The sequence below is a fragment of the Squalius cephalus genome, assembly GCF_949319135.1.
Source record: "Squalius cephalus genome assembly, chromosome: 3".
NCBI classification, from domain to species: domain Eukaryota; kingdom Metazoa; phylum Chordata; class Actinopteri; order Cypriniformes; family Leuciscidae; genus Squalius; species Squalius cephalus.
In genome coordinates, this window is record NC_137124.1 from 25,190,300 (window position 1) to 25,213,551 (window position 23,252).

Genomic DNA, 23,252 nt, shown 5'->3' on the forward strand with positions numbered 1-23,252 from the left:
CAAGCAGGTGCCACATTTTACAGTGCAATTACTCCAGAAGTAAACAGGAAAACTCATAAGTTACTGCAGTAGGCCACCATGAAATTGCCTATACAAAAAATTGTGACCATGTAATGACAGCATCAATGACAGTTTTGCCAGAAGGACACGACTACTTTTCAAAGTAAAAGCCTATATGTGCCTATTTAGAGAGGATTAAATTAGGCAGTTTGGAGAGATTGTTGATTTACTTTAATTCTGAGTATTTGACTCCCTCTGTTGTCCTAAAGGGGGCATTGCAAAACCAGTCACATCTCTTGCCAATACCAATGTATGCTGAACACGTATTTCCTTCTTTGCTTCTAAAACCCTGGATGTGGAAACTTTCTTATTTTTTTGTAAGATAACTGATATTTCACCTAGCTGCAAAAGACGTGTAAAAGCGCAGGAATATTTGAAGTATTATTTTATAAAACTAATATAAAGAAAACTATTAGACATCCTATTATTATAACAAGTAATGTATATTAAATTAAAGTAATGGTTAACTTTAAAAGGTTCACTGAGGCTCGTAATTAATTGACCTCTTATTATGTAATAATAAAGCTACCCAAGAATCTGTTTTATAAATTCACATTAAACCACGATTAAAGGGACCAATCCTAGCTTACTACCTTGGTCTGATATGATATACAGGGAAAAGCACCAATAGAATCTACCGTGCGTCTCTATAAGCCAATGACAGAACGCGAATCCATTCCGTGCTGTCAACTGGGAGGGTGGATACTACGTGTTTTAAAAACGTGTGAAATGTCCTGAGTTTAAGCACGGTAAGTTTCTCAAAGTCCATTGTAATGTAGAAATGTTTATGAAAGTTTAACGGAGATACGCAATGTATATACTGTAAGATCAATTTACAAATCGCGTCCGTTCATGCGCTCAGCTCACAACTCGAGGTAACAACACAGGAGGTATTTTGTCAGCTGATTTAAAACAACTTTCCGACACTTCGCGGCAGATGCCATTCCTAGACTTAAAATTATCTAAAATGATCGGTATGTACCTAATATTTGCTGTCTAAACGTTAACCTGGAGACATTTAACCTTGTGGATTTCTGTATTTAATATTTAATAGGGTGAAGAGCTTGTCAATCACAATGAAATCCAATCACTGCCCCTCAGTTGTGTTTATGTCCCGCCTTTTCCTGTCAAGTTAGTTAGAGGTGTGTTCGGTATTTGTCTGAGATTATTCGGATAACATTGTCGTCGGTGATTTGGTTAACGGTGCGGCATTAAAAAACACTCTCAAACTATTTAACATCTAGACAAGTTACTGTGTGACATGTCTTCAACCAGGTGACAGTATTTGTCGCAGGTAAGTGGAAGCCCGTTTGTTACGGAGGTTTTGCTAAATGAAGGCTAGTCTAGTCCAGTTACCGTGTCAGTACCTTAAACCCTGCTTTAAAAACTGTGTTCTCACCTAGAGAACACTTTATTAAACGCTAAAGTGTACATGTCATGAAACAAAGCTGTCTGCAGTGGGTGTCAGGTAAACATGAAGGCAACTGTCTTATGAGTCAGAGCTCTTGTTTCTAGTTGAGGCGGTTCTTCCTGTGTGCCAGGCGTTGACATCTGTCATGTTACAACTGAAATTTCACTCACCTTGGTTATAATTGTATAACGTTATGTATTTTTAGTTTAGGTTAATGTTTGTTTCTTAAGACCCTAGATCTGGCTCTAAGTGATAAGTGAATTAAGTAAAAATTGTTTAATGAGAATAAATAAATACAACATTAAGTAATAAGTCTTAAAGTACTGTATAGGGAGTAAAAAAATGAGTAATGTAATTTTCTGAATAATGTTTTACACACATTTCTAATATTAATTGTTCACAGTATAAATTGGGTCTTTATATCGCTGACTGTTAGGAGGATGATCATATTTGGGGGTTCATGGCATCTAAAAGATTGAAACCCCCCCGCATTATACTGTAGCTCACTGAAGTTCTCACTAGCACCGGCCATAACATGGTTATTGGGGATTGGATTGCCACCAGCTGCCATACAGCATCAGGTTGCCCATTGTGTTCTTCAAATATTCAGGCTCTCATCAGCACTTTCTCTCTCTCTCTCTCTCTCTCTCTCTCTCTCTCTCTCTCTCTCTCTCTCTCTCTCTCTCTCTCTCTCTCTCTCTCTTTCTCTCTCACAGCGAATTCTTCGGATGCCACCAAAAAGTGGACAAGCATACACCCATCAAGAGCTCAATGAGTAATGAACCCATTCTGGAGCATGTCGACAAACGCTGGTCGTAAGGTAAAGTATGGCAGTCCTAAAGGTCTGAACAGGCTTTAAATTTAAGCCAGAACCTGGCCCGTACCTGAGAACGCTTGACTTGATCCTGCCTGACCCGACCGGTGCTGTCAAATTTGAGGCCTTAATCCGGCCCGAACCTGTCTGCCGTGTTGTGACCGAGAGAGTGCGTTCTAGTTACATTTTTTCAAACCTGAACCGACCCAAAAAATGTACGTTTTTCGGGACCTGTCGAGCTCGGGTCTTGTAGCAGAACTCTAGGCAGTCCACCTCTATGTCTTGGAAATGCAAGTACTTTTTACATGTGATGTGAATATATGAATTTAGTGGGCTATCTATCTATCTATCTATCTATCTATCTATCTATCTATCTATCTATCTATCTATCTATCTATCTATCTATCTATCTATCTATCTATCTATCTATCTATCTATCTATCATTGTTATGCAGCATATCCCATTGTCCTTTACCTGAAATCTATTGCACAGACTAAGAGGAATGGACTGGTTTACAACAGGTGACTTCAATAAGGAACTCACGTGGGAGGCTCAGGGTTTAAAGGTGATTTCGCACAGATCAGCCTCTCTAAAGTCACAAGCTTTTGTGGTGGAGGAGGGCGTTTTTAGGCTAGTGGCTCACTCTCCTAAAAAACATTGATTAGTTTTGAAGTTATGGTTGTTTTAAACTCTTGCTGAAGTCTGAGAATTGCAGTCAATCAATGCTTATAACTTAGAAAAGAAGTAACAGTTTGTTTGTTGCAAACTACAGAGGTGTTGTCGTCGTCGTCCTAACTTTGGTGTGGTGTGGCGTCGCAGCTGTCATAAAGACGTTAAATTCAGCTGTATCTTAACAGATGCTGACTCATGACCCAACTGCTTTGTCTCATTGATTTATGGTAGATGGACACTTAGACTAGCTGTTTGTAACTTCTTTGAGAGGTGTATTTTGACTGTGTTCTATGATTATTCAGCTGTAACTTGTTGTCGTTGGCTTTATTAGAGGCTATGTGCTGTATCCGTTTGCTGTGTTAGTTTCCATTTAGCCCCTACTGCTTGTGAATTTCTGGTGTCTGATATTTACTTTCGTCTCTTGAATTATAGTGAGGCCCAGATGGAGTCTGCAGGGTTTTTTTTCTCTCTGTGCTAAGAGAAATTCTGCATAATGGATTCAAATAAGGTAAAATGTATTAGGCGAGTCTAACAGTGCTAGATCATGCTTATTGGTAGATTAACGCATAATCATTAAGAAAAAAAGTTTAAAAAAAGAAAAATTAAGAAAAAAGAAACAAACTTTCAAAGGGTTCTCCAATTCTGAGTTTAGTGATATGGATTTATAGTGTTTATAATGGGTGAATAGCATGACTTGACTTATCAAGATCCCATTTCACTCAAATTCAAAAGAAAATTAAATATGATATTGTCTTTTTTTTGTTTTTTTTTGTTAAAAAGCTCATTCTCTGATTCTAGTAACTGTTTTACAGTTAAAAAGTATAACTGCTTGTTTCATTAACTAGAACATTTACTGCAATGAAAATGTATTTCTTTGAAGAAATGGTCTAGAACAGTAACGTTATTAGGCAGGTTGAGTACTGGAGAACTTTGCCCCTGGGAATTCCAAATGTTTACAACATTAACACTTGCAAACAAAAGGGAAGCATAAAAAAAACTAAGTTTCATTTGTTGGTGCATGTGTGTGCAGAGATCTGACGCTGAAGAGCAGAGTGGTCCAGGGGAGCAGAGAGCCAGTCCAGCTCGTCCTTCGTTTAGTAAGAAACAGCTTCCCTCCATCCCGAAGAATGTCATCCCCATCACTAAAGCTGCCTCTCCGGCCTCCTCGACACAGTCTGCCAATGGCACCCACGCCTCGTACGGCCCTTTCTACCTGGAGTACTCGCTGCTTGCTGAGTTGTGAGTGATGCCCCGTTCTTATTCATTGACTTTCGTTGATAATTGTACATGAGGAAGTTGTCACACCACAGCTCCATAAATAGAAAAATAAATCATTGCTTGTTCTCACCAAAAGTGACCTTCATTGGACAGACTTAGAGTACCTGTCAAAAGTTTGGAAACGTTACTTTTTTTTATGTTTTGGAAAGAAGTCTCTTATGCTCACCATGGCTGCATTTATTTAATTAAAAATACAGTAAAGTTTAGTGTCACATGATCCTTCAAAAATGTTTTTCAATGTTTTCAACATTGATTATAAAAAAATAAATAATAATAAATGTTACTTGAGCACCAAATCGGCATGTTAGAATGATTTCTGAAGGGTCATGTGACACTGAAGACTGGAGTAATGATGCTGAAAATTCAGCTTTAACATTACAAGAATAAATTTCATTTTAAAATATATTGAAATAGGAAAGTTTTTTTCTATTTTTATTTGTAATAATATTTTGCAATATTACTGTTTTTACTGTATTTTTGATGAAACCCTCGTTGAGGTTTTTGCCTGCTGGATGTGCACACTTTTTGTCTAATTCCAATATTACAGGAGATCGGATCCACAGGCTTCCACTAGGTTTTGGGCAGTAATAGTTGTGACTTCTTAGTAGTGTTGATTTAAATGAAGCTGTGACTATGGCTGTAACATCCCAAAACATACCCAAGATAGAACAAGATTTTATGTTAATGTAACCTAACCATCTAAGAATATGCATCACACCTGTTATTCACATTTGTTATTCTGATTTTCCATGGAGTTGTGTAGCAACATCTTTAGGTTATGCAATATTTAGATTTTTAGGTGTATTGTTGAAATGGACAATTGTGACCATGTCTCTGTTGCAGCACATTGGTGATCAAGCAGAAGCTCCCTGGTATCTATGTACAGCCTTCATACAGATCAGCACTGAGTAAGAATGTCTTCCTCCACTCTCACGCAGAATGTTCTTATGCTGCATTCCATTCAACTCCAAAAGAATTTCCAACTTCCTGCCTGGAAAAGTGCAACAGAATGTGCAGTTAGTTAACTTCTACTTGGAACCTTGTGTGGAATTCTACAACTATGTCATGATGAAGATGCATTGTGACGTGAATATGCTGGCGTGATTAATGATAAATGCACACATTCAAGGAAATAAAATGCAATATGTTCTCACGTGCAAAAAACAAAAACTAGGATTGGTGGAAATTTGTTTTTGAATGGAAGGCAGTGTTAGTCATTGTGTTTTTGTATCAAATGGATAATGTGTGGAATGAGAGAGTTAAATTGAAGAGTTAAATTGATTGCTGTATTGCTGATTTGCTCTGTCAAGTATACATCAATGTCTATTTTTTTGTTGCAGTGTGGTTTGGTGTGATTTTCATTCGACATGGCTTGTACCAAGATGGTGTTTTTAAGTTCACCGTCTACATTCCTGATAACTACCCAGATGGAGACTGTCCTGTAAGTACAGTATTCACTTTACTCTTTTTACTCTTTCCACTGAATTTTTTGCCGTAAAATGACCAGGGCACTGCAACTTGTATTTATTCAATCCATGACTTGTTGTGCTGTAGAGATGAAATGGTATGAAAATTACATATCATGGTTATAGTGATCAAAATGATCAATATTATGTGCTGGAAATGTTTAAAAAGTACTGATACACACAGTGAAATCATTTCACCAAGTTTTATACCAAAAACTGACATGCAACAAATAAAATTAGTGCTGTGCACTTTATTTTATTTTAAATTTTTTAGATAAACATTAAAATAACAACATTACCAATGCAGACAGGTTTTAAGTTTACGAAAACATGTTTGTTGGTGACTTGTATCATAACATGTTATCTACCAACATGTACTACATGTTTAAATAAAGTTTGACAAAAAGTTTCATAAAATGATAAACCTCACATTTCAAACAATTATTATTTTTTTTTTTTAAGAAAAGAGAAGATTAGTTAGTTAATGATAAATGATTTTAGGCATTTCATCTGTTCTGTGAATAATTCTAGTTACCTTATACAAATTGTTTACATTTTTAAAATGCACATTAGATTATTTTCCATCAGCTGGTTACAATTTACTACATTTGCAATGTTTTGTTTGTCATGTATAGGTCTGTAAAAACAACAACAACAACAAAAATAACGTGGTGATAAACAGCTTTTCTATATAATTTGGTTTCTAGAAAGACACCAGATTCCACCTCTGCAGGCTAATTTATTGCCTAAGCTAACCATAGTAAAGTCAGACCTTGCTGTAGTTTTTATTCATTGTTTTAATGGCAAATGGAATGTTGAAATGCTTCAATCTTAATTCTGTATCTGATGATGTGATGACATCAGGGTGTGTCTAGGAACAGAACATTACTGGCTGCCTTGGCTCTGAACAGGTTCAAGGAACGAAAACAAAAAAACAGAAACGAACACAATTTTTACAGGAACAAACAAAAACAAAATCAAGTTGAACTGTTCTGAACAATTTTAAATTACCATTAACAACATAATGTTATTTCATCGTTCTGTTTAATATTTTAATTTGGCAGTCAACCAATCTTGAATTAAAATAGTACGGTCTGTGCAAATGTAACGCTGATACATCCAATGCGAGTGAAATGCCCTCGCTCAGCTGTCAAGTCATCTAAGGTAAGTCGCAGTAACAGTGTGCTAGCATTAGCTTTTGAATCTCGGTAGTTTTGAAAATGAATGGCAGGTAAAATCCAATGTGGTTGTGTGTGTTTTAAACCAGCAAAAATTGCAGGTTAGTGTAGAACTGCTACTATTCAGGAAATGTAAAAAACTGTATTTTTTTTATTTTATTAAAGTTAGTAGCGTGGCTTTATGTATGGTCAGAAACTTGCGTGTTATATTATCAATATTTTCCAGCGACTGTTGGAGATTTGTTTTGTTGAGGCAGTAAGTGGATCGCATTACATTTATCAACTTACAGGTTACAAAGTTTATTGTAGCTATGTGGGCACTCAGTTTTTCCTGTCGTTTAATACACTTAGCCAAAATGTTGTGTTATAAAAGATGCTATGCACAGGCTGAATTGGATATGACTAGATGGCAAATACCAGACTAAGACCCTCTGCTCCTCAAATACATAAAACATTAACCTTTACAAGCATCGTGTTTTTTTTAATAAAGAAAATGCTGTACTATTTAAAGAACAAAATGTGTGCAGCACTTAATTCACGATTGAGCCTGGTGGAGCTACTCTGAGGTTTTCCAGAAAGTTTGAGGATCCACTAGAGTTAGTGTTGTTGTGTCCCCACCCCAGCCCCTTTTAGCCCTGCCCAACTTTATCAAGTCAGCAGAGGTGTGTTTATTTTATTTACGTTTCAATTACTTGCTCAATGAGTTTCTTATTCCAGGTTTGAAAAAGTCATATAAATGAATAAATTCTTAAGTCATGGAATGTCTATTGGATATAACAGAATATAGATAAGCTTATTCAGTAATCATGAATGTCTGGAAAAAATTATCCAGAGGGTTCCGAAACCTTTTGAACAATTCATTTTGAAGTTTTCACTATGGCCGTATCTATTTGTCCTCTCAGTTTGCAGTCATCAGAAGAGCTAATATATTTTTCTTTTCTTTTGCATTTATGCGTGTTCTTTCAGAGGGTTGTTTTCGACACCCCAGTTTTCCACCCACTAGTGGACCCGGTCTCTGGCGAGCTGGATGTGAGAAGAGCTTTCACCAAATGGAGGTCTGTTTAAAAGGAAATAAAGCCCTGCTGTCATTTTCAATTGTTTAAAGTACTTCATTGGCATGATTGTGTCTACATATAATATTTTTAAAGCATTATAGACAAAACAAGTAACGACAAGGGGAAAAAAAACGAATTAACTAACTAATTATAATGTTATTTAAGTAAGGTGCTTAGTAATGAATAAAAATAAGGTGAAAATTATATTTATATAGACATTTATCATTTTTGCCTTCATGGAGATGCCATAGTCTAAAGGGGCTCAAGGTTATTTTGGCAATTTTTTTGTGACTATGGGGAAAGGATTTTATTTATGTATATTACTCTGATTTTGCAGACGAAACCACAACCATATCTGGCAGGTCCTTATGTACGCCCGCACAATCTTCTATAAGATCAACACCATGGATCCGCTCAACCCAGAGGCTGCTGTGCTGTGAGTGTTGGATTCTGTATAATTTTTGTAGTCCCCACAGTTTGAACTCTTCCGAGCACTAACACTTGTGACAGTCACTAGATAAGAGTGTCAGCCACTGAATTTGCTTCTGCTTTACAGTGAAATGAAGTTACCACAGTCTCTCTTTCTTTCGTGTTTGGGCATTGCCTATGTTAGTCTGAGCTTATTTTGACTTCCTGTGCATCTGAAGACATATGGTGTTTACAAGCTTAGTCCAACCTCAGACTTGGCTTCACACTTCAAGATGAAAGCTTGTTTAGGTTTTTTTCCCCCTGCATTCATTTCCTCTTAGCTGTGCCTCCCAGTAGTTATAAAATTGTTTTGAAGTCCTGTACTCTTGACTGCTTTTACTTACTAATATCAATGCTGTCTGTGCAGGTATGAAAAAGACATCCAGCTCTACAAAAGCAAGGTGGTAGACAGTGTCAAGCTATGCAATAGTCACCTGTTCGATCAGCCCAAGATCGATGACCCTTATGCAATAAGGCAAGTACAACACTCAGATGTTGTGTTGTGGAGTTTTCCTCCATAATTATGGTCTCTTAGGCTATGTTTTTATTATTTGAGACAGATTTGATATTGTTGCACACATGTAAACAAAAAAATCTGCGCAAGATATTTCACATCCATTCAGAGACTCTATCAAATGTGGTTTCGGATGCATATCTGTTATCTGGACATCTGACCTATGTCTAAATTGGAACTCCAAGCTACCACAAGGTGAGGGACAAAGCGAGGCTTTTCTTTGTTGTATTATGCAGCCAGCGTTCCTGTATGTGCTCGTTAAAACTCACTACTTTTGAGGTGAAAACGTTATATATATAGGCAAGATATTGCGCACACACAGAAACTTGTTGTGAGACTCTGGCCCGTGAATTTTTATACATAAAATAGCTTTGCTACTGAAAGCTAAATTATATTTTTCAGCAACAAGGTGATAACGTTTTTGATAGGGGTGACATCGGCTCAATTTTTTGTAGTTTACTAGTAGTCATTCATTTAAGCCATTAGTCGACTAATCACACGTTTATATTAATTTAACTATTTTAATATATACTGGGGGGTGAAATATATGCCTCGCACTCAAGCGCACATAAAAGCTTGCCGCAAAGCACTGGCAAAAGCAATAATTATGAATGTGTTGGTGAAAAAATAGCAAGGAGACATTTTAATTGTTTATTAATAAACTACTGTTTTCTGAGTCTGTGTCGGCTGCAAAGATGATGTTGACGATGCTGACTCGCCATCTCCACATTATAGTGAACGCACCTTTCATATGGATTACATAATCAGAGTATTTCTTTTCAATTTGAATTGTTGCATTTAAAAGTAAGCATTTCAAGCTTCCTATAAAAATATTTCTCACTCTGTGAGGCAAGTAGCCTATACGCTGAGTGTCGGTTCATTTGTATGACGTACTCAAGTTCACGGAGAGCGGGACAGCAGAAATCGCATCCTGTGTGTTTTCTTTATTTTACAAAAGCACAATGTGTTTTTTTTTTTTATTATTATTATTATTGTGTGTCTATACAATAAAAGTAGACTATATTAGGTAATGATCTGTCCGTCACAGACTGCATGACTTCATCACTTCCTGTTGAGTTTTTTTTTTTTTCTTTTTTCTGCGACTAGCCAACTAATACAAATTTGGTCGACTACGCCTCTTCTCGTCGACTAACGTTTAGTTGACTAATAGTGGGGAGCCCAAGATTTTGAAGCAATTAAACTCACAGCTGAAAAAAACTAAAGCAATCACTACCAATGGAATTTATTCTAGTTTGTACAGGGATTCATGTAAAAGCAGATATCAGATATGAGTCATGTCTTAAGTGAGTGTAAAAAAGGCTAGAAAAAAAACTTTGGATATGGTCAAAAGATCTAATAAGCCTTGCAGTGCAATTGCAGCCGTACTGTTTGAAACCTGAAGTCATTCGTGAAAATGAAACCAGGAGTTTGTGTTGTTCAGTGAGGTTAAAAGTTCAGCATTGAGTCATCAGACTGGACCTCATCTCATTTGTTTTTCTGTATCTAATATTTGCGTTTTCTCTCTGCAGCTTCTCTCCGTGGAATCCAGCGGTGCATGAAGAGGCAAAAGAGAAGATGTTTGCACATAAAGTGAGTGTGTGACGCTCCCCTGACTGCTCCTCACAACCAAGTAAAAGCTGGCTTCTTCCTGGTATCTAATGCATGCCTCATTTTAATTCAGTAGCTTGTGTGTGTGTGTGTGTGTGTGGAACACTATTTCCGCTCATATATCCTGTTGTCTTGTTCTACGTACTTGTGGGTTGGTTAAAATGTGAATTATTGTGAAAATATTAATTACAGCCTCTGTGTTTGTGACCAATGGCCTTTTCTTGTTGTTATAGCGGCGACCAGATGATTATAACAAAGGATTGCCAGTGTCTGGGCTGTCTTGGGTGAAGCCTGGTTCCACTCAGCCTTTCAGCAAAGAAGACAACCCCCTTCAGACGTGAATCTTCAGTGCTTCTGTCTATCCACCAGGAGGGGCGCTATGCTACTGTGGCTGCGCCGAACCACATGTATAGAATTCTGATGCAGTTCTATGAACTTCATCTTCATTTGCAAAACCCTTGCTCAGCTTTAAAAGAAAATCATTTTAAACTGCTTTAATGGGTTCAGAACTATAGACATGTTCCCAGTATAGAACAAGACCCCACTCGTTCATTTCAATGCTGAAGCTTGAACGCACAGATGGCACAGAGATGGTTCTAGCCAATAATGTTACTTGCACATGTTTTCAGGCACAACAAACCACCTCACTTATTTGTGTAGGTGATGATCTTCTGAATGATGAACTTGGTTTCCTAACAAATAATTTGATAGATTTGATAGTTTCCTTTGGTTTTCCTTTCCCCACAAACTTGGTTAGTCTTAATGTGAAACGTACATTAGCAGACTGGGACAGAATGCTTTTTTTTTTCTCTTTTTTTGCATCTTGATGTATTTGGGTTGAGGTTTTTTTTTGTGTGTATAATATCCTGTGTATGAAATGGTTTTAATGTAAAATACAGAGCAAGACAAATACTATTCAGTAAGACTAAGGTAATCCATTTTTTTTTTTTTTTTAGTAATTCACTTTTATTGTGTCCTAATGGTTTGATCTAAATGGGTTTGATGTGTAAATAGTGGAGCAGTTCAATTAAATCAATGGGCTCAATAACAGAGTCCATAGCTCATTTATTTATCTAGAAATTTACGATGGTTGACATTTTTTAGATTTTTTTTTTTGGCTGTTTTACAATGCTTTCCTTTTTTTTTTTTTTTTTTTTTTTTTCTATTTTGGGCAGTTTCAGTAAGAATACTGATGTCAGCTCAGCTGTGTAAGTAATGAACTTTTTTTTGTTTGTTTTTTGTTTTTTAATCTGTTAAAAGCCAATAAATGCATTAAGAATGAAACTGGTCTGATATTTTATTTAGTGGGAATACATTTTAGTGTTGATATTTGCAATAAAATGTTTTCCTCCATTTATGGATAATAATATATATAATATAATATATATACTATATATACACACACACACACACTGCGTGCAGAATTATTAGGCACATTGATTTTCTGATCATATTTTTTTTCCAGGCACATTTTACCAATTCCAAAACACATTAATCGTAATAACTACTATTCATTTTTTATTCAATCATTTATAAATGATATATAATTGTTCATGAAGGCTGGAAATTAAAAACGCCGTCTATTCAGGTGTGCATAATTATTAGGCACGTTTTCTTTTACAGATAAAATAAGCCAAAAAAGAGATTTAACTCGGACTTAAAAGTCAAAAATGATTAAATCCCCATGAGAAGGATGCAATACTAATTCAATACTAGAAATTGCAGTTAAGGCATGACCATTGGAAAGTGAAATACTCATTGGGTCAGCAGGGTCAGACAAAAACAGGTAGAGAAGAAAAGACACGTTAACTGCAAAATAATTAAGAATTAAGGTGAAGAATTAAGTGTGAAACCATCAGGAACCCTTAAGTCTCCAGCGCCACCATTTTACAGAACTGCAATCTACCTGGAGTTTCCAGAAGTGCAAGGTGTCAGGGTCTCAGAGACTTAGGTTAGGTAAAGAATCCTAAAAAATGACCCCCACTTAATAAGAATCACAAGCTGAAGTGTAGTAAATAACATGAAGACTATTTTTTTATAGGCTTTATAGACAGACAGATTGAGAGTGACTCTTATATATATTTATGTAGGTCTACAATGTGTGTGTCTATAGCTTATATATTCTATTTTGATGTGAAAAGTGAACTGTGGTACCTCAAACTCTCCGCATTTTTAAAATCATGCTGTGATAAACTGGCGCTGGGTAAAAAGAGTCATTTTGATTATACTCTTTTTGCATTTGACATGCTCCAGTTTCTGCTGTATTTGTCATGTCAGTGTTTACAAGAGACAGTTCCCAAAAGATCCACCAGAGGTGATCAAATATCAGAGGGACCGACCGACAGCAACTTTTCTCCGCTTCTCTCCTCCCACTGCTTCCACTACCATAGGCTGATTCACAATCGATGTAAAACCATCTCTGATTGGCTGACTTCCCGGCACGGCCATCTTGTTGTTTCAACTCTCTAACTTCATGTTTTGGTACTGTACAATCATGTTATAGATTACGAGTAACATTTTAAGGACATGATATTGACCTTTGCTAAAACTCAACCCGAGGACTCAAAACGGACGTCCCAGTTATTCCAAAGAAATGAATTCAACGCTAACCAATCACAGAGGACTTAACACATATGCAAATGAACGTTTTATCATCATCCTACGTCAGCAGCGCTGGAGCCGCTGAGGTCGCCCAGCCGCGATATTAACTACGCCAAAACTTCGCTATTTTATTCCTCCGTAAATGATCGCGCTGTCGCCGGAGGATTTGGTTTCGTTTGGGTAAGTTCGTTTATTTGTTTCCTCTCCTAGTCTAAAGATAATGTAGATGGTTATAGAGTGCGACAGTGCTGAAACTCAGGTGGCTGTCAGTTCGGATGAGAGAGAGAGAGAGAGAGAGAGAGAGAGAGAGAGAGAGAGAGAGAGAGAGAGAGAGAGAGAGAGAGAGAGAGAGAGAGACACGTTCGGCTGCCTGAAGGGAATCCCAGTCTGGATGGAAACACCCGTAGCACCTGAACTTAGGTAGACTGTCACGATATGAGCTCCACGTGAAAAGCACGACACGGACAGGCAGCAAACGGTGGTTCTGAACTAACAGCGACCGAGCACACTCCAGAAAGTAGACCAATTGCTGTCTCCCGACGAACGTAACAGGAAAACGAACAGTTTGTATGTCAAGGATTATCATGTTCCTTCGCTATCTTGACAAACTTGAAGAGGACACACGTTTAAAATTGGAAATGCTCCGGTGACAAGGCTGAAACGCGCGTTCCAGGTGATGTTCTGGATGGTACACTGATTTCATCTGTAATGGAGTGTAGATTCACACAGGTAATCTGCGAAGACAGAGGTGGGATTACAGGCTCGACCGTTAGAAGATAATATCAGTAGCAGTAATATTAAGAGTTTTCTGACCTACGCTCAAAGTAGCCTACTGTATAGAGGGATTCTTCAGTTAGAGTCACTTTTGACAGCTTTGTGAATCATATTCAAAATTTATTTTGATTCATTTTTACTGGAGTAAAGATTTGATCATGACGGTGATCAACCTTCAAGTGAATTTATGTTGGCTATATTTGATGGTGTGGATTTTTATTGATTGATTTTTTATGATGGTGATTTCAACAATTGCTAACAGCAACTTGTATTAGAGATGGATGGTTCATTTTGATCTTATAAAAACAAAATTGTTTCTTTATGAATTCAAATTCTTAAATACTGACTGATTTTGTAATGGCAGATCATAATGTAAAAATTGTAAAATAAAAAATAAAAAACATCCTTAATTGGAGTTATAATGACATTGTTTTAAAAAAAGTAGTTTTTTAAAGGGAGGTAGAGGGTGGGAGTAAAGAAACATGTATTAAAGCTCTAATAATATATTCCCCTAATTGAAGGATCCATATTCATGCACATGTACAGAAAACCTGGTTGTACTATTGCACTTTTTTGTGTTTATGGGACCTCCAGAGCTCAGTTAGATAGTCTATTCTTCTCTCCAACACTTTGTTTATTTCTGCCACATGCTTTTAGTCTATATAACTCACCTTATAGAGGCAGCGATCAAAGTCTGCAAATATTCATTATTAATTTCAGCTCTATATTTTCGAATCAGAGACCTCACTAGTACAGGTTAGTAAAAGGTAGTGAAATCTGAACCGAGATGCTGCTGGCACTCTGTGGCTGGTTACAACTTAGTCTAGTTTTGACGTATAGGGTCACTAAGTTACAACTTGTGCACTACTAAATATTTTTGCGTTGCACCATTAAACTTTTATAAAGCTGAACTACTCTACATATAAGCTAAATATTTACTGAAGCTTCCGATCAGGAGTAATGTATGGAATAAAACAGCAGACTGACTGAACTGTATCAGTAGACATTTATTCTACATTTGCTTACATTTTAAGAGAGAGAGAACATGATGCATGAATAAATCACTGTTTTAGTGGATCTAAAGCATCCTAAACAGCACACCTCTGTGTGCATTGGTCAATGTTTTGCATGTCAAATGAAATCAGTCATAGTAAATAAATATGATTTCTTATGTTTTTTGTATCATTTAATTATTGATCCTCATTAATTTCAAATAAAAGTTTCTGAATGTTATTTACATATAAAATATCTGTTATGTTATTCGTAATATTAGCATCGTATTTATTTATCATTTATTTCATGGAAACTCACACATTTAAACGTAACTTCTGCTCATGTATTTAAAGTCTGCTATTGGATCAATGAGGGTAAACGTCATATGCGACTACGCATTATCGTACGGAGAGCTTACGACCTACTAGCTACTTTCTGCCTTAAGATCAAATGGTGCAACCAAATATAGTACGACAGAGTTAGTTACAAACTAGCTAGTAATAATTACTAAGCCGCTAGCCTATATTGTGGACTTTCGTTCCAATTTAAGTAAGTTTACAAATGGCTGGTACTGGTGTTGTTGTTTCCATTTAGCCTTTAATATGTTCAGATAGACCACCTTGAATGCACTGTAAGGGGTTGTTTACACAGGAAGTAATCTTCCATGTTAAAAAAACCCCAAAACTAGACAGTGTACAATGAAGTGTTGCTTTTGACTTGACACAGCATTTCAAATGCATTGTCTGTCTAGTGCTCTTGATGTAGAAAACAATTCAAAAACCAGATGGACACAAGAAAGTATCCTGCATGTGAATGACCCCTAAGTCACTTTGGTGTGTCTGCCCATAAGTGCTCACATAAAAGGAAATATATACCTTGTGCTTGTCCTTGACACCCATCTCCATCTGAAGTACACTCTCAGAAAAAAAGGTACAAAATCTGTCACTGTGGCAGTACCTTTTGTACACCTTTGTACCTAAAGAGTGCATATTAGTCCCTCAAAGGTACATATTGGTACCAAAAGTGTACATATTAGTTCCAAAAGTGTACATATTAGTACCTAAATGGTACATATTAGAACCCTTTTGAAGGGTACTGTCCCAGTGACAGCTTTTGTACCTTTTTTTCTGAGAGTGTACTGTTGAACTTACACCAGGAAGCAAAATGGCGTTCAGTGATGAGTCAATGGAAGCTCCAGCAGGGACAGTATAATTTGAGCCCACATACATTTTCCTCTGCTTGAAAAATCATCTCTGAGTATCATGAGTCATGATAGAAGATAACTGAAGTACATTTCCTTTAGTTCTAGAGAAAGTCTTGTTCACAGCCAGCTTTACATTCATTGATTCTTTTTGTACATCAACTAAGAACTGCAACTGGTGCATTGTCAGTTGTTGGTACATGAGTATACTGTTTAGACTTTTCTGCATCAGAAAATGTGAATTTTATGATAGTATTATTCCCTATGCTGCCATGTTGTGCACCGGCAAGCAGCTGTTTCTTTCTGCTTGTCTTTTAAAGAGTGGCTTTTGTCATTCCACAATTAAAGCTGGTTCATTATTTGTCCAGTCTTACATAAGATTGCACTGGTCCATATTTCTGTTTAGAAATATGCTAAAAATAGAGAAAGGTTTGCTGAACATAATGTAACGATCATGAGTTGCATCTGCAAAACCTGAATGGCCATTTGTTTTACATATATATATATATCTTTTTTGTTTTTTTTGTATAAATAAAGTTAGTCTAAGACTAGCCTTATTCTCATGCTGGAAGATCTAGGGTACCTGAAGTTTTTCACTTTCATTTTTTTTTAAATTTATAAACTAGCTATTAACTAGTATTTAATGGACCCTTTTCACAGACACTGATAATGCGTTTATTAACTTTATAAATATTGTATTTTTTATATATTTACTTTTCAAAATGTAATGAACATTTATAAAACCTTTTGTGTTATATTACCTTGCCATTAAATAAATAAATAAATAAATAGCCTACCAATGAACTGCTACGAGGGTGTTTCTAATACGACTGAGAGAGTGATGGGAAATTTGATATCTTTTTCTATTCTGACTGTCATAATCAATCTCTATATATATATTTTAATTTTTTTTGAAATTGTGCAATTGGAGCAAACGGGAAAGCTAAAATCATAATTACTGTAGTCTTCCATTCACTTTTGCCATCATCAAACATGCACTTAAACTTAAAAACACTATTTAATAACAGTTAGGCTAAATGTAATCTTTAGCAAATTTCATAATAAATATCCATTTTTCATACTGTAATGCTTCAATTAACTTGTAGCATTTATTTATTTTTTCCACAATTTACCGCCTGTCAGCCATAACAAGCCATTTAGCAGCTTAATCATATCAGTCAATATTGTTGACTATTGTTGTTCCTACAGGGATCAGGTGCAAGAAATTGCAGAAAAAGACAAAGTCGTAGCTTCCTCCAGTTCCACTTTTGATGTGGAAGTCGTTGAAACTTCACTCGCCACCTGTCATGTTGGTTAAAGCATGCTGTGCTGTGGGAAAATGAATCACTAAAAAAAGAGGTTACTTGATAGGGGTGGTCCAGGATCAGCTTCGCTCATCCAGAAAAAAACCCTGACCATAGTCAAATACAGCTCTGAAACTGGTCTCGGGTCTCTTGCACCAGGCAGCCTCTACAATACCTGCTCTTTAGATGAGTCACAATTCAGCATATATGACTTGGCTGCTGTCACAAGACTATTTCACAACGGAAATTGTGCTGTCCAAGACCAGCAGCGCTGACACTCAACCTTGCCTCATCTTGTTGAAGTCACACTCTCTCACTGACACTACAAAAGCCAGTGGATTCGCTTTTTTAAATGCATTGCATCACATCATTGACTCATGTTAGTGACTTTTTCATGAGCCAGGGCTGTTAGGCATATTGCAAAAATGTAAATTGAATGGGACATTGTAGGTTACTCTATGAAAGAGACTTGTGTAAGATCTAATCTTTGAAGAGTGTGTGCTGGGGGAGGGGGTCACAGTGTTTTTCAGTAGTAGGAAGTTGCACGTGTTTTTGCTTGTACAGATAGTGCACGGCTAATGGCCTGAGACGGCAGGGCTCTTATCAGTGTGTCTTTCAGCTGTGGACTGATGCTGTTTCCTGAAGACACTTCTTGCCTTTCTTCTCACAAGAAATGTTTCTGGCCTGATGCTTATCCTATGAAGCCAGCGCATATAAATCCGTCCTCACAGCCAAAGAGTCTGATCAAAACTGGTAAGCTATCTGGGCTTGGAAGTTTGGCAATGAGTGTTTACATAAATCTTTTCGGGTCTGTTGTGTCTGTGCCACAATGTTTCATAAGAACCACCGGTAAGCCATTGCTACTCCAGCTGCATGAATAGCCTATTAAAAAAAGTCACAAATAATAATCTTAATTAATAGAATTTATATTAAAATAAATATTTTCTGAATGGCACTGCATGCAATATTCAATGCAATATGCAGTAATCTACACACCAAAAATGAAATGACAACCGTGTTCCTGAATAAATAGCTATTTTATACATTATATCAATTGTGAAATACTATTACAATTTAAAATATTTTTTTCTATTTTAATATATTTTAAAATGTAATTTATTCCTGTGGTGGCAAAGCTGAATTTTCAGCATCATTACTTCAGTCTTCAGTGCCACATGATCCTTCAGAAATCATTCTAACATGCTGATTTGGTGCAAAAATCATTTGTTAATATTATTATTAAGTTGAAAACAATTGGTGCTGCTTAATTTTTGTGGAAAGCGTGATTCATTTTTTTCAAGATAGAAAGTTCAAAAGAACAGCTTTTTTTTAAACAAATCTTTTGTAACATTATAAATGTATTTACTGTCACTTTTGGTCAGTTTAGTGTGTCCTTGCTGGATAAAAGTATTAATTCCTTTTAGTACTGGCCTAGGCACTATACGGGGTTAACATACCAGTTTCAATTTTCGCGTATGATATGTATTTTTCAAATACCGCCATACTGGTGCGTAGCTGTCTGAAACAATTGCTGCATCTATTCGACAGCCATGAGAGTGCTATGTAGTGTGCATTGAGAGGAGACCTTTATTAACTGCATACCCTTCTTCTTACTAATGGTAATAACTTTATATCACAATAAACAACCCAGTCAACTTACTCTCTTTAACATGGCATATCCCACGTAGAGCCCCGACAAAATCACGGAATCCGGAAACGGAAACAGAGCTGCTCTAAGTTCACTTCACGAGCATTTCACCATTTCATTTGATTAAACTATCATTATATATCATATACACACAGAAACACAAAGGTCTTCTCAACAACCCTTCAAAACAGGCTTGCTGCGATACGGTTAACTTAACGGTGTTACATGGTGTTCAGCCACACACCGATTACATCACTTGCCCACCGCGGCACTGCCCCCACCATCAGTTTGATTTTTATGGTAATGAAAATAATTTAGTTCAGTTAGAGAACAGACTGTAGCCTACAATTAAAAACTGAACATGTCTGCTCAAAGCAGTCTGAGCCGAACGCAATCGCAGTACAGATCAGCAGAAAGAGTGAGGCGAGCTGACTGACAAGACGATGGTGGTTAAATACAGATTTGGTTTAAAAACTAAATGTAAAAGAGATTATGCAAACATTAATGAGGCAATCTGTAAACTTTGCATGATGAAGGTGGCAGCATCCAGAGGTAACACTTCTAATTTAAACATACACCTTCAAGCACACAACAATGCATGGTGTATGCCATGCTTATTCGTTTTTAAGTCGTCTTATTCGTTTTGTTAATAAAAGTTCTGTTTAAAATAAGCGAGTGTGTCATTGTACTGTTTTGTTGTTGTTTTTCATTAAGAATAATAATCAATAATCATTCAAGCAATTGCCGCCCCTGAATTGCTGCTAATTTGAAACCGAAAGTAAAATGCGCACGGCCACACCGGCATTCATAAGCGACTTAAAAGTGAGGTGGAAAAGATGGAAAAACTCTTAACGCCTTATTATTACATTTTCATTTGAATAGGCCTATGTTTTAAAACATTAACTAAAATTGTTAGTTTGATAAATGGATTTAATTACCACCATTTATGAAAGTAAATTTGTATTTGACTGTACAATGTTTTTATATTCTTTGTACTCCTGATAGTAAAATAAGCCACCAAAAAAACTATATATAGGTCCAGTCAAAAAAATAAAAAAGTACAGTGATTGTCAGTGAGTGAAACAATTTAATAAATGTGATAGATAAAATAATAAGCCTATATAATGCTCATGCCCTCAAATGAGTGCGATTTATTTTGTGACAAGCAAACTTTTTTTTTTGATGAGGCAGTTGCGGGCAGTAATAACTTAAATTTGACTTGATCCTTTTATCAATGTTTCAAACACCTCAATCTCATCTTGTTTAAATTAATAAATAAAACAAAGAATTTTAAGTTGCATGTTCTGTCATCTATTATTCAATTACTTTTCCTGTTGTTTTAGGTTTCGACTGTGGTATCGGCTCTGTATTTGGTATTGAGATATTTTAGTCATGTTTTGTAGAAAACTTATTATTTCGATATCGTGACAACTCTAGGAGGCAAGCAATGTGGTAATACTCTAAATCCATTCATTGTAATAACTGAGACTGTTTGAGCCTTGAATTTCAGCGCAAGTCAACTGATGATCAATATTTTATGTGTTAAACACAATCCACTAAATATATACACCTTTATTATAGAGAACAACAACAACAACAAAACAATCAGCAGCAAACATATTTCTAGAAAAAAAATATTTGGTGCACACACAGTCATTTTATATAATCTAAACATTTTAGCAGTTTTAAACATTGTTAACAGTAACAACCATGCGTATGCACAGTATAGGTGCGTATGGATTTGTATCGGTTTCATCTGACCGATACCCGATCCAGCAAAAATTTCAGTATCGGACCCGATACTGATACTGAATATCAGATCTGTGCATCCATAGTTGCAATGATAATTGTAAATTGCCACTGATTCTTTACACTTTGGTTCTAAACATAGGCTATTATAAATTTAAAACTGCGGTAGATTTAAATGGAATTGTGTAATCAACACTTTTCACAATTCCTTAATCAAGGCAGCAGTAATCATACTGTAATTTTTCCAGTCCCATCCTTATATTCCAGACTTAAAGGACAAGTTCGGTATTTTACACTTAAAGCCCTGTTTACAGATCGTTTCTGATGAAATAGAACGGTTAAGATTAAAATTTGGTCACATGCTGCTGTCCCGAGAATTTTAGGTTTATTTCGCTTTCCCCCCCACCTACAGAATGGCAGCCTATGGGCACTGGAACAATCCTTCATAAAACGCATGAAACTTTCGTTTACAAAGACATGAAACTCACCGAGTGGTCAGGGGTGTCCACTGATATGCTCACACAAAAATCGCTGCAAAAGATGCTTTCCAACAGGTGTTTTACCATTCGTTGTAAAACTGTGGACCTATTTTTCCAAACGTCTCACACCCGTAGATTCTTCCGTTGAGAGCTTGAATAATAAACACTCCAGCCCAGTTGGTGGCGATAATGCACCTTTGCCAATTGCAAGCAAACCACTGGCATTTAATTGAATACACAGAAGAAGCAGAAGAAGAAGCGGCGGAGTAATACCGTACTGCACACAGCCCATCCAATTCAAGTCAATGGAGTTGGACAAAAACTACGATAAAACCTGTTGGAAAGCATCTTTTGCAGCGATTTTTGTGTGAGCATATCAGTGAACACCCCTGACCACTCGGTGAGTTTCACGTCTTTCACGTCTCACGACTTTCACATTTTTATCTCAACCATTCTATTTCATCAGAAACGATCTGTAAACAGGGCTTTAAGTGTAAAATACCGAACTTGTCCTTTAAATAATTAAGAAACAAAGTGATTTATGTAGGTGCCTCTCTTATATATATAGTGATATATTCTGATATCATATCAGTTTCTCCCAGATGACTTGAAAAGACAGTAAGCCTTAATTACAATGTTCCTGCCCAAATGCTTCCTGGTTTGAGACAGGTGTGTACTACTTGCAAAACAGTTCACTAAAGCCAGCCCTAGATAATGGGAGGTGCCTTGTAATTTTGAACACTGGTGACAGACGCAGATGCGGCTGCATTTATGATTGAAAATCCCTACACAGAGCTGTGAGTTTTTGGTTGTTATGAGATAAGACACATGTTTGAGTTGCTTTTTTCTTCTTTGAAATCTACCACCCATAGGACTGGCCCTCCATGTGTTTTCTGGCTTGCTTTTTAAAAAATTAAATAAAATAGCTGATACAGTCTATTTCAGATGGCAAAAAAAAATATCATAGTCAAGATGTGGAGCGACACTTTAAAGTGTTATGCTTCCCTATGTTTCGACTAAATAATTATTGTAGGTATAGTGGGATAAAGGATGAAACCACAAAATGGTATTGTAGTTCTGGACCATGTCTTGGTTTCTGTGCACTGCCATTTTGTTTATCCGTGTGTGTTGTGAGTCATCAGGTCGTGACTGACCTCCTCCACAGCCGGTGTTGGTCAGGACAGCCTGTTTCTCTCTCACCCTCTCTGTCCGGTTGTGTGTGTGTGTGCATGCGTGCATGAAATGGAATGAGCTGTCTGTATGTCCCACACAGCTCCTGCCGTTCTCCTGACCAGGGCTTGACAAAGAATTATGCAGTTCCCACTCACTCTCTTTCATCCATAACTGAGGGAAGTCTGAGGGGAGTGTGAAGCACCTGGTTTTTGTCTGGTGTTGAAAGCTCTTCAGCTGCTGTGCTTGTTGTAATGCCTGTTTCCGAGCTCCACTAATGGTGCCAAATGTTCCCTAGACATTCCTTCCCCTTTCACCTCTCTCAGGCCTCAGGGTGTTCTGGAAGAGTTTATTGCTAGAGTCTTACTTAAGGACATGGGCATTTTAGAAGAGCATTAATGCGATACTGTATCTTGTTATGGAGTGATGTAACAATGGATTTGTATTTAAAGTAGCCTATATGCTCAGTGCTACTGCTAAAGGTCCATCTTCCTGCTAAGTTTATGGTGCATTCCATTACATTTCGGTAGTTTGGAATTCTCTGTTTCTTACTTGGGTAAATTGAATAGAACACCACTTGATGGTGAACTTTCTACTTGGAAAGTCTGACTATGCTGAGATGTGGGTGTATTACGTCATACGATTGTTGTGGGACCCAAGGAGATATAATGATAAACCATCACTTATAAGCAAATAAAACTGATCAGTGTGTAAACATTCTTATATAAATGATGATAAAAAGTATACAACACAGTACATTATAGTATTCTCTGTTGATAATCGTACATGTCCCAAAAACAAATGCTAG

General features: G+C 36.7%; 2 protein-coding genes across 16 annotated transcripts in view; both read left to right on the top strand.

Annotated features, from left to right (window-relative positions):
• Nucleotides 1-729: 729 nt before the first annotated feature.
• aktip (akt interacting protein) lies at nucleotides 730-11,132 on the top strand. Of its 11 annotated transcripts, none has more exons than XM_079866634.1 (11): nucleotides 730-809; nucleotides 2,188-2,291; nucleotides 3,391-3,466; nucleotides 3,989-4,197; nucleotides 5,080-5,144; nucleotides 5,577-5,677; nucleotides 7,847-7,935; nucleotides 8,273-8,371; nucleotides 8,771-8,878; nucleotides 10,447-10,547; nucleotides 10,759-11,132. In XM_079866634.1, exons 3-10 carry the CDS (start codon nucleotides 3,452-3,454, stop codon nucleotides 10,517-10,519), a joined length of 759 nt encoding a protein of 252 aa, XP_079722760.1. In that variant the 5' UTR covers nucleotides 730-809; nucleotides 2,188-2,291; nucleotides 3,391-3,451; the 3' UTR covers nucleotides 10,520-10,547; nucleotides 10,759-11,132. The 11 variants fall into 11 exon arrangements, with proteins under 11 accessions (XP_079722760.1, XP_079722759.1, XP_079722768.1 ...); XM_079866638.1 differs by having other exon boundaries at nucleotides 743-809; nucleotides 10,447-10,507; XM_079866643.1 differs by lacking the exon at nucleotides 730-809 and adding an exon at nucleotides 1,199-1,354.
• A 2,068-nt stretch (nucleotides 11,133-13,200) lies between these two features.
• The window catches only part of chd9 (chromodomain helicase DNA binding protein 9), a 76,951-nt gene continuing 66,899 nt past the window's right edge, over nucleotides 13,201-23,252 (top strand). For 4 of the 5 annotated variants that reach the window (XM_079865391.1, XM_079865393.1, XM_079865394.1 and 1 more), the window contains exon 1: nucleotides 13,201-13,306. The gene's annotated coding sequence lies outside the window, so the exon portion shown is untranslated. Of the gene's footprint in view, nucleotides 13,307-13,451; nucleotides 13,856-23,252 lie in introns of those variants that run through there. The other variant, XM_079865392.1, reaches the window with a different exon arrangement.

Excerpts from the sequence above, each read along its gene's own strand:
- aktip (XM_079866633.1), top strand. The coding sequence starts at position 2,250 with ATGAACCCATTCTGGAGCATGTCGACAAACGCTGGTCGTAAG. Across the intron at positions 7,936-8,272 it reads AGAGCTTTCACCAAATGGAG|ACGAAACCACAACCATATCT; the intron begins GTCTGTTTAAAA and ends CTGATTTTGCAG. Across the intron at positions 8,372-8,770 it reads AACCCAGAGGCTGCTGTGCT|GTATGAAAAAGACATCCAGC; the intron begins GTGAGTGTTGGA and ends CTGTCTGTGCAG.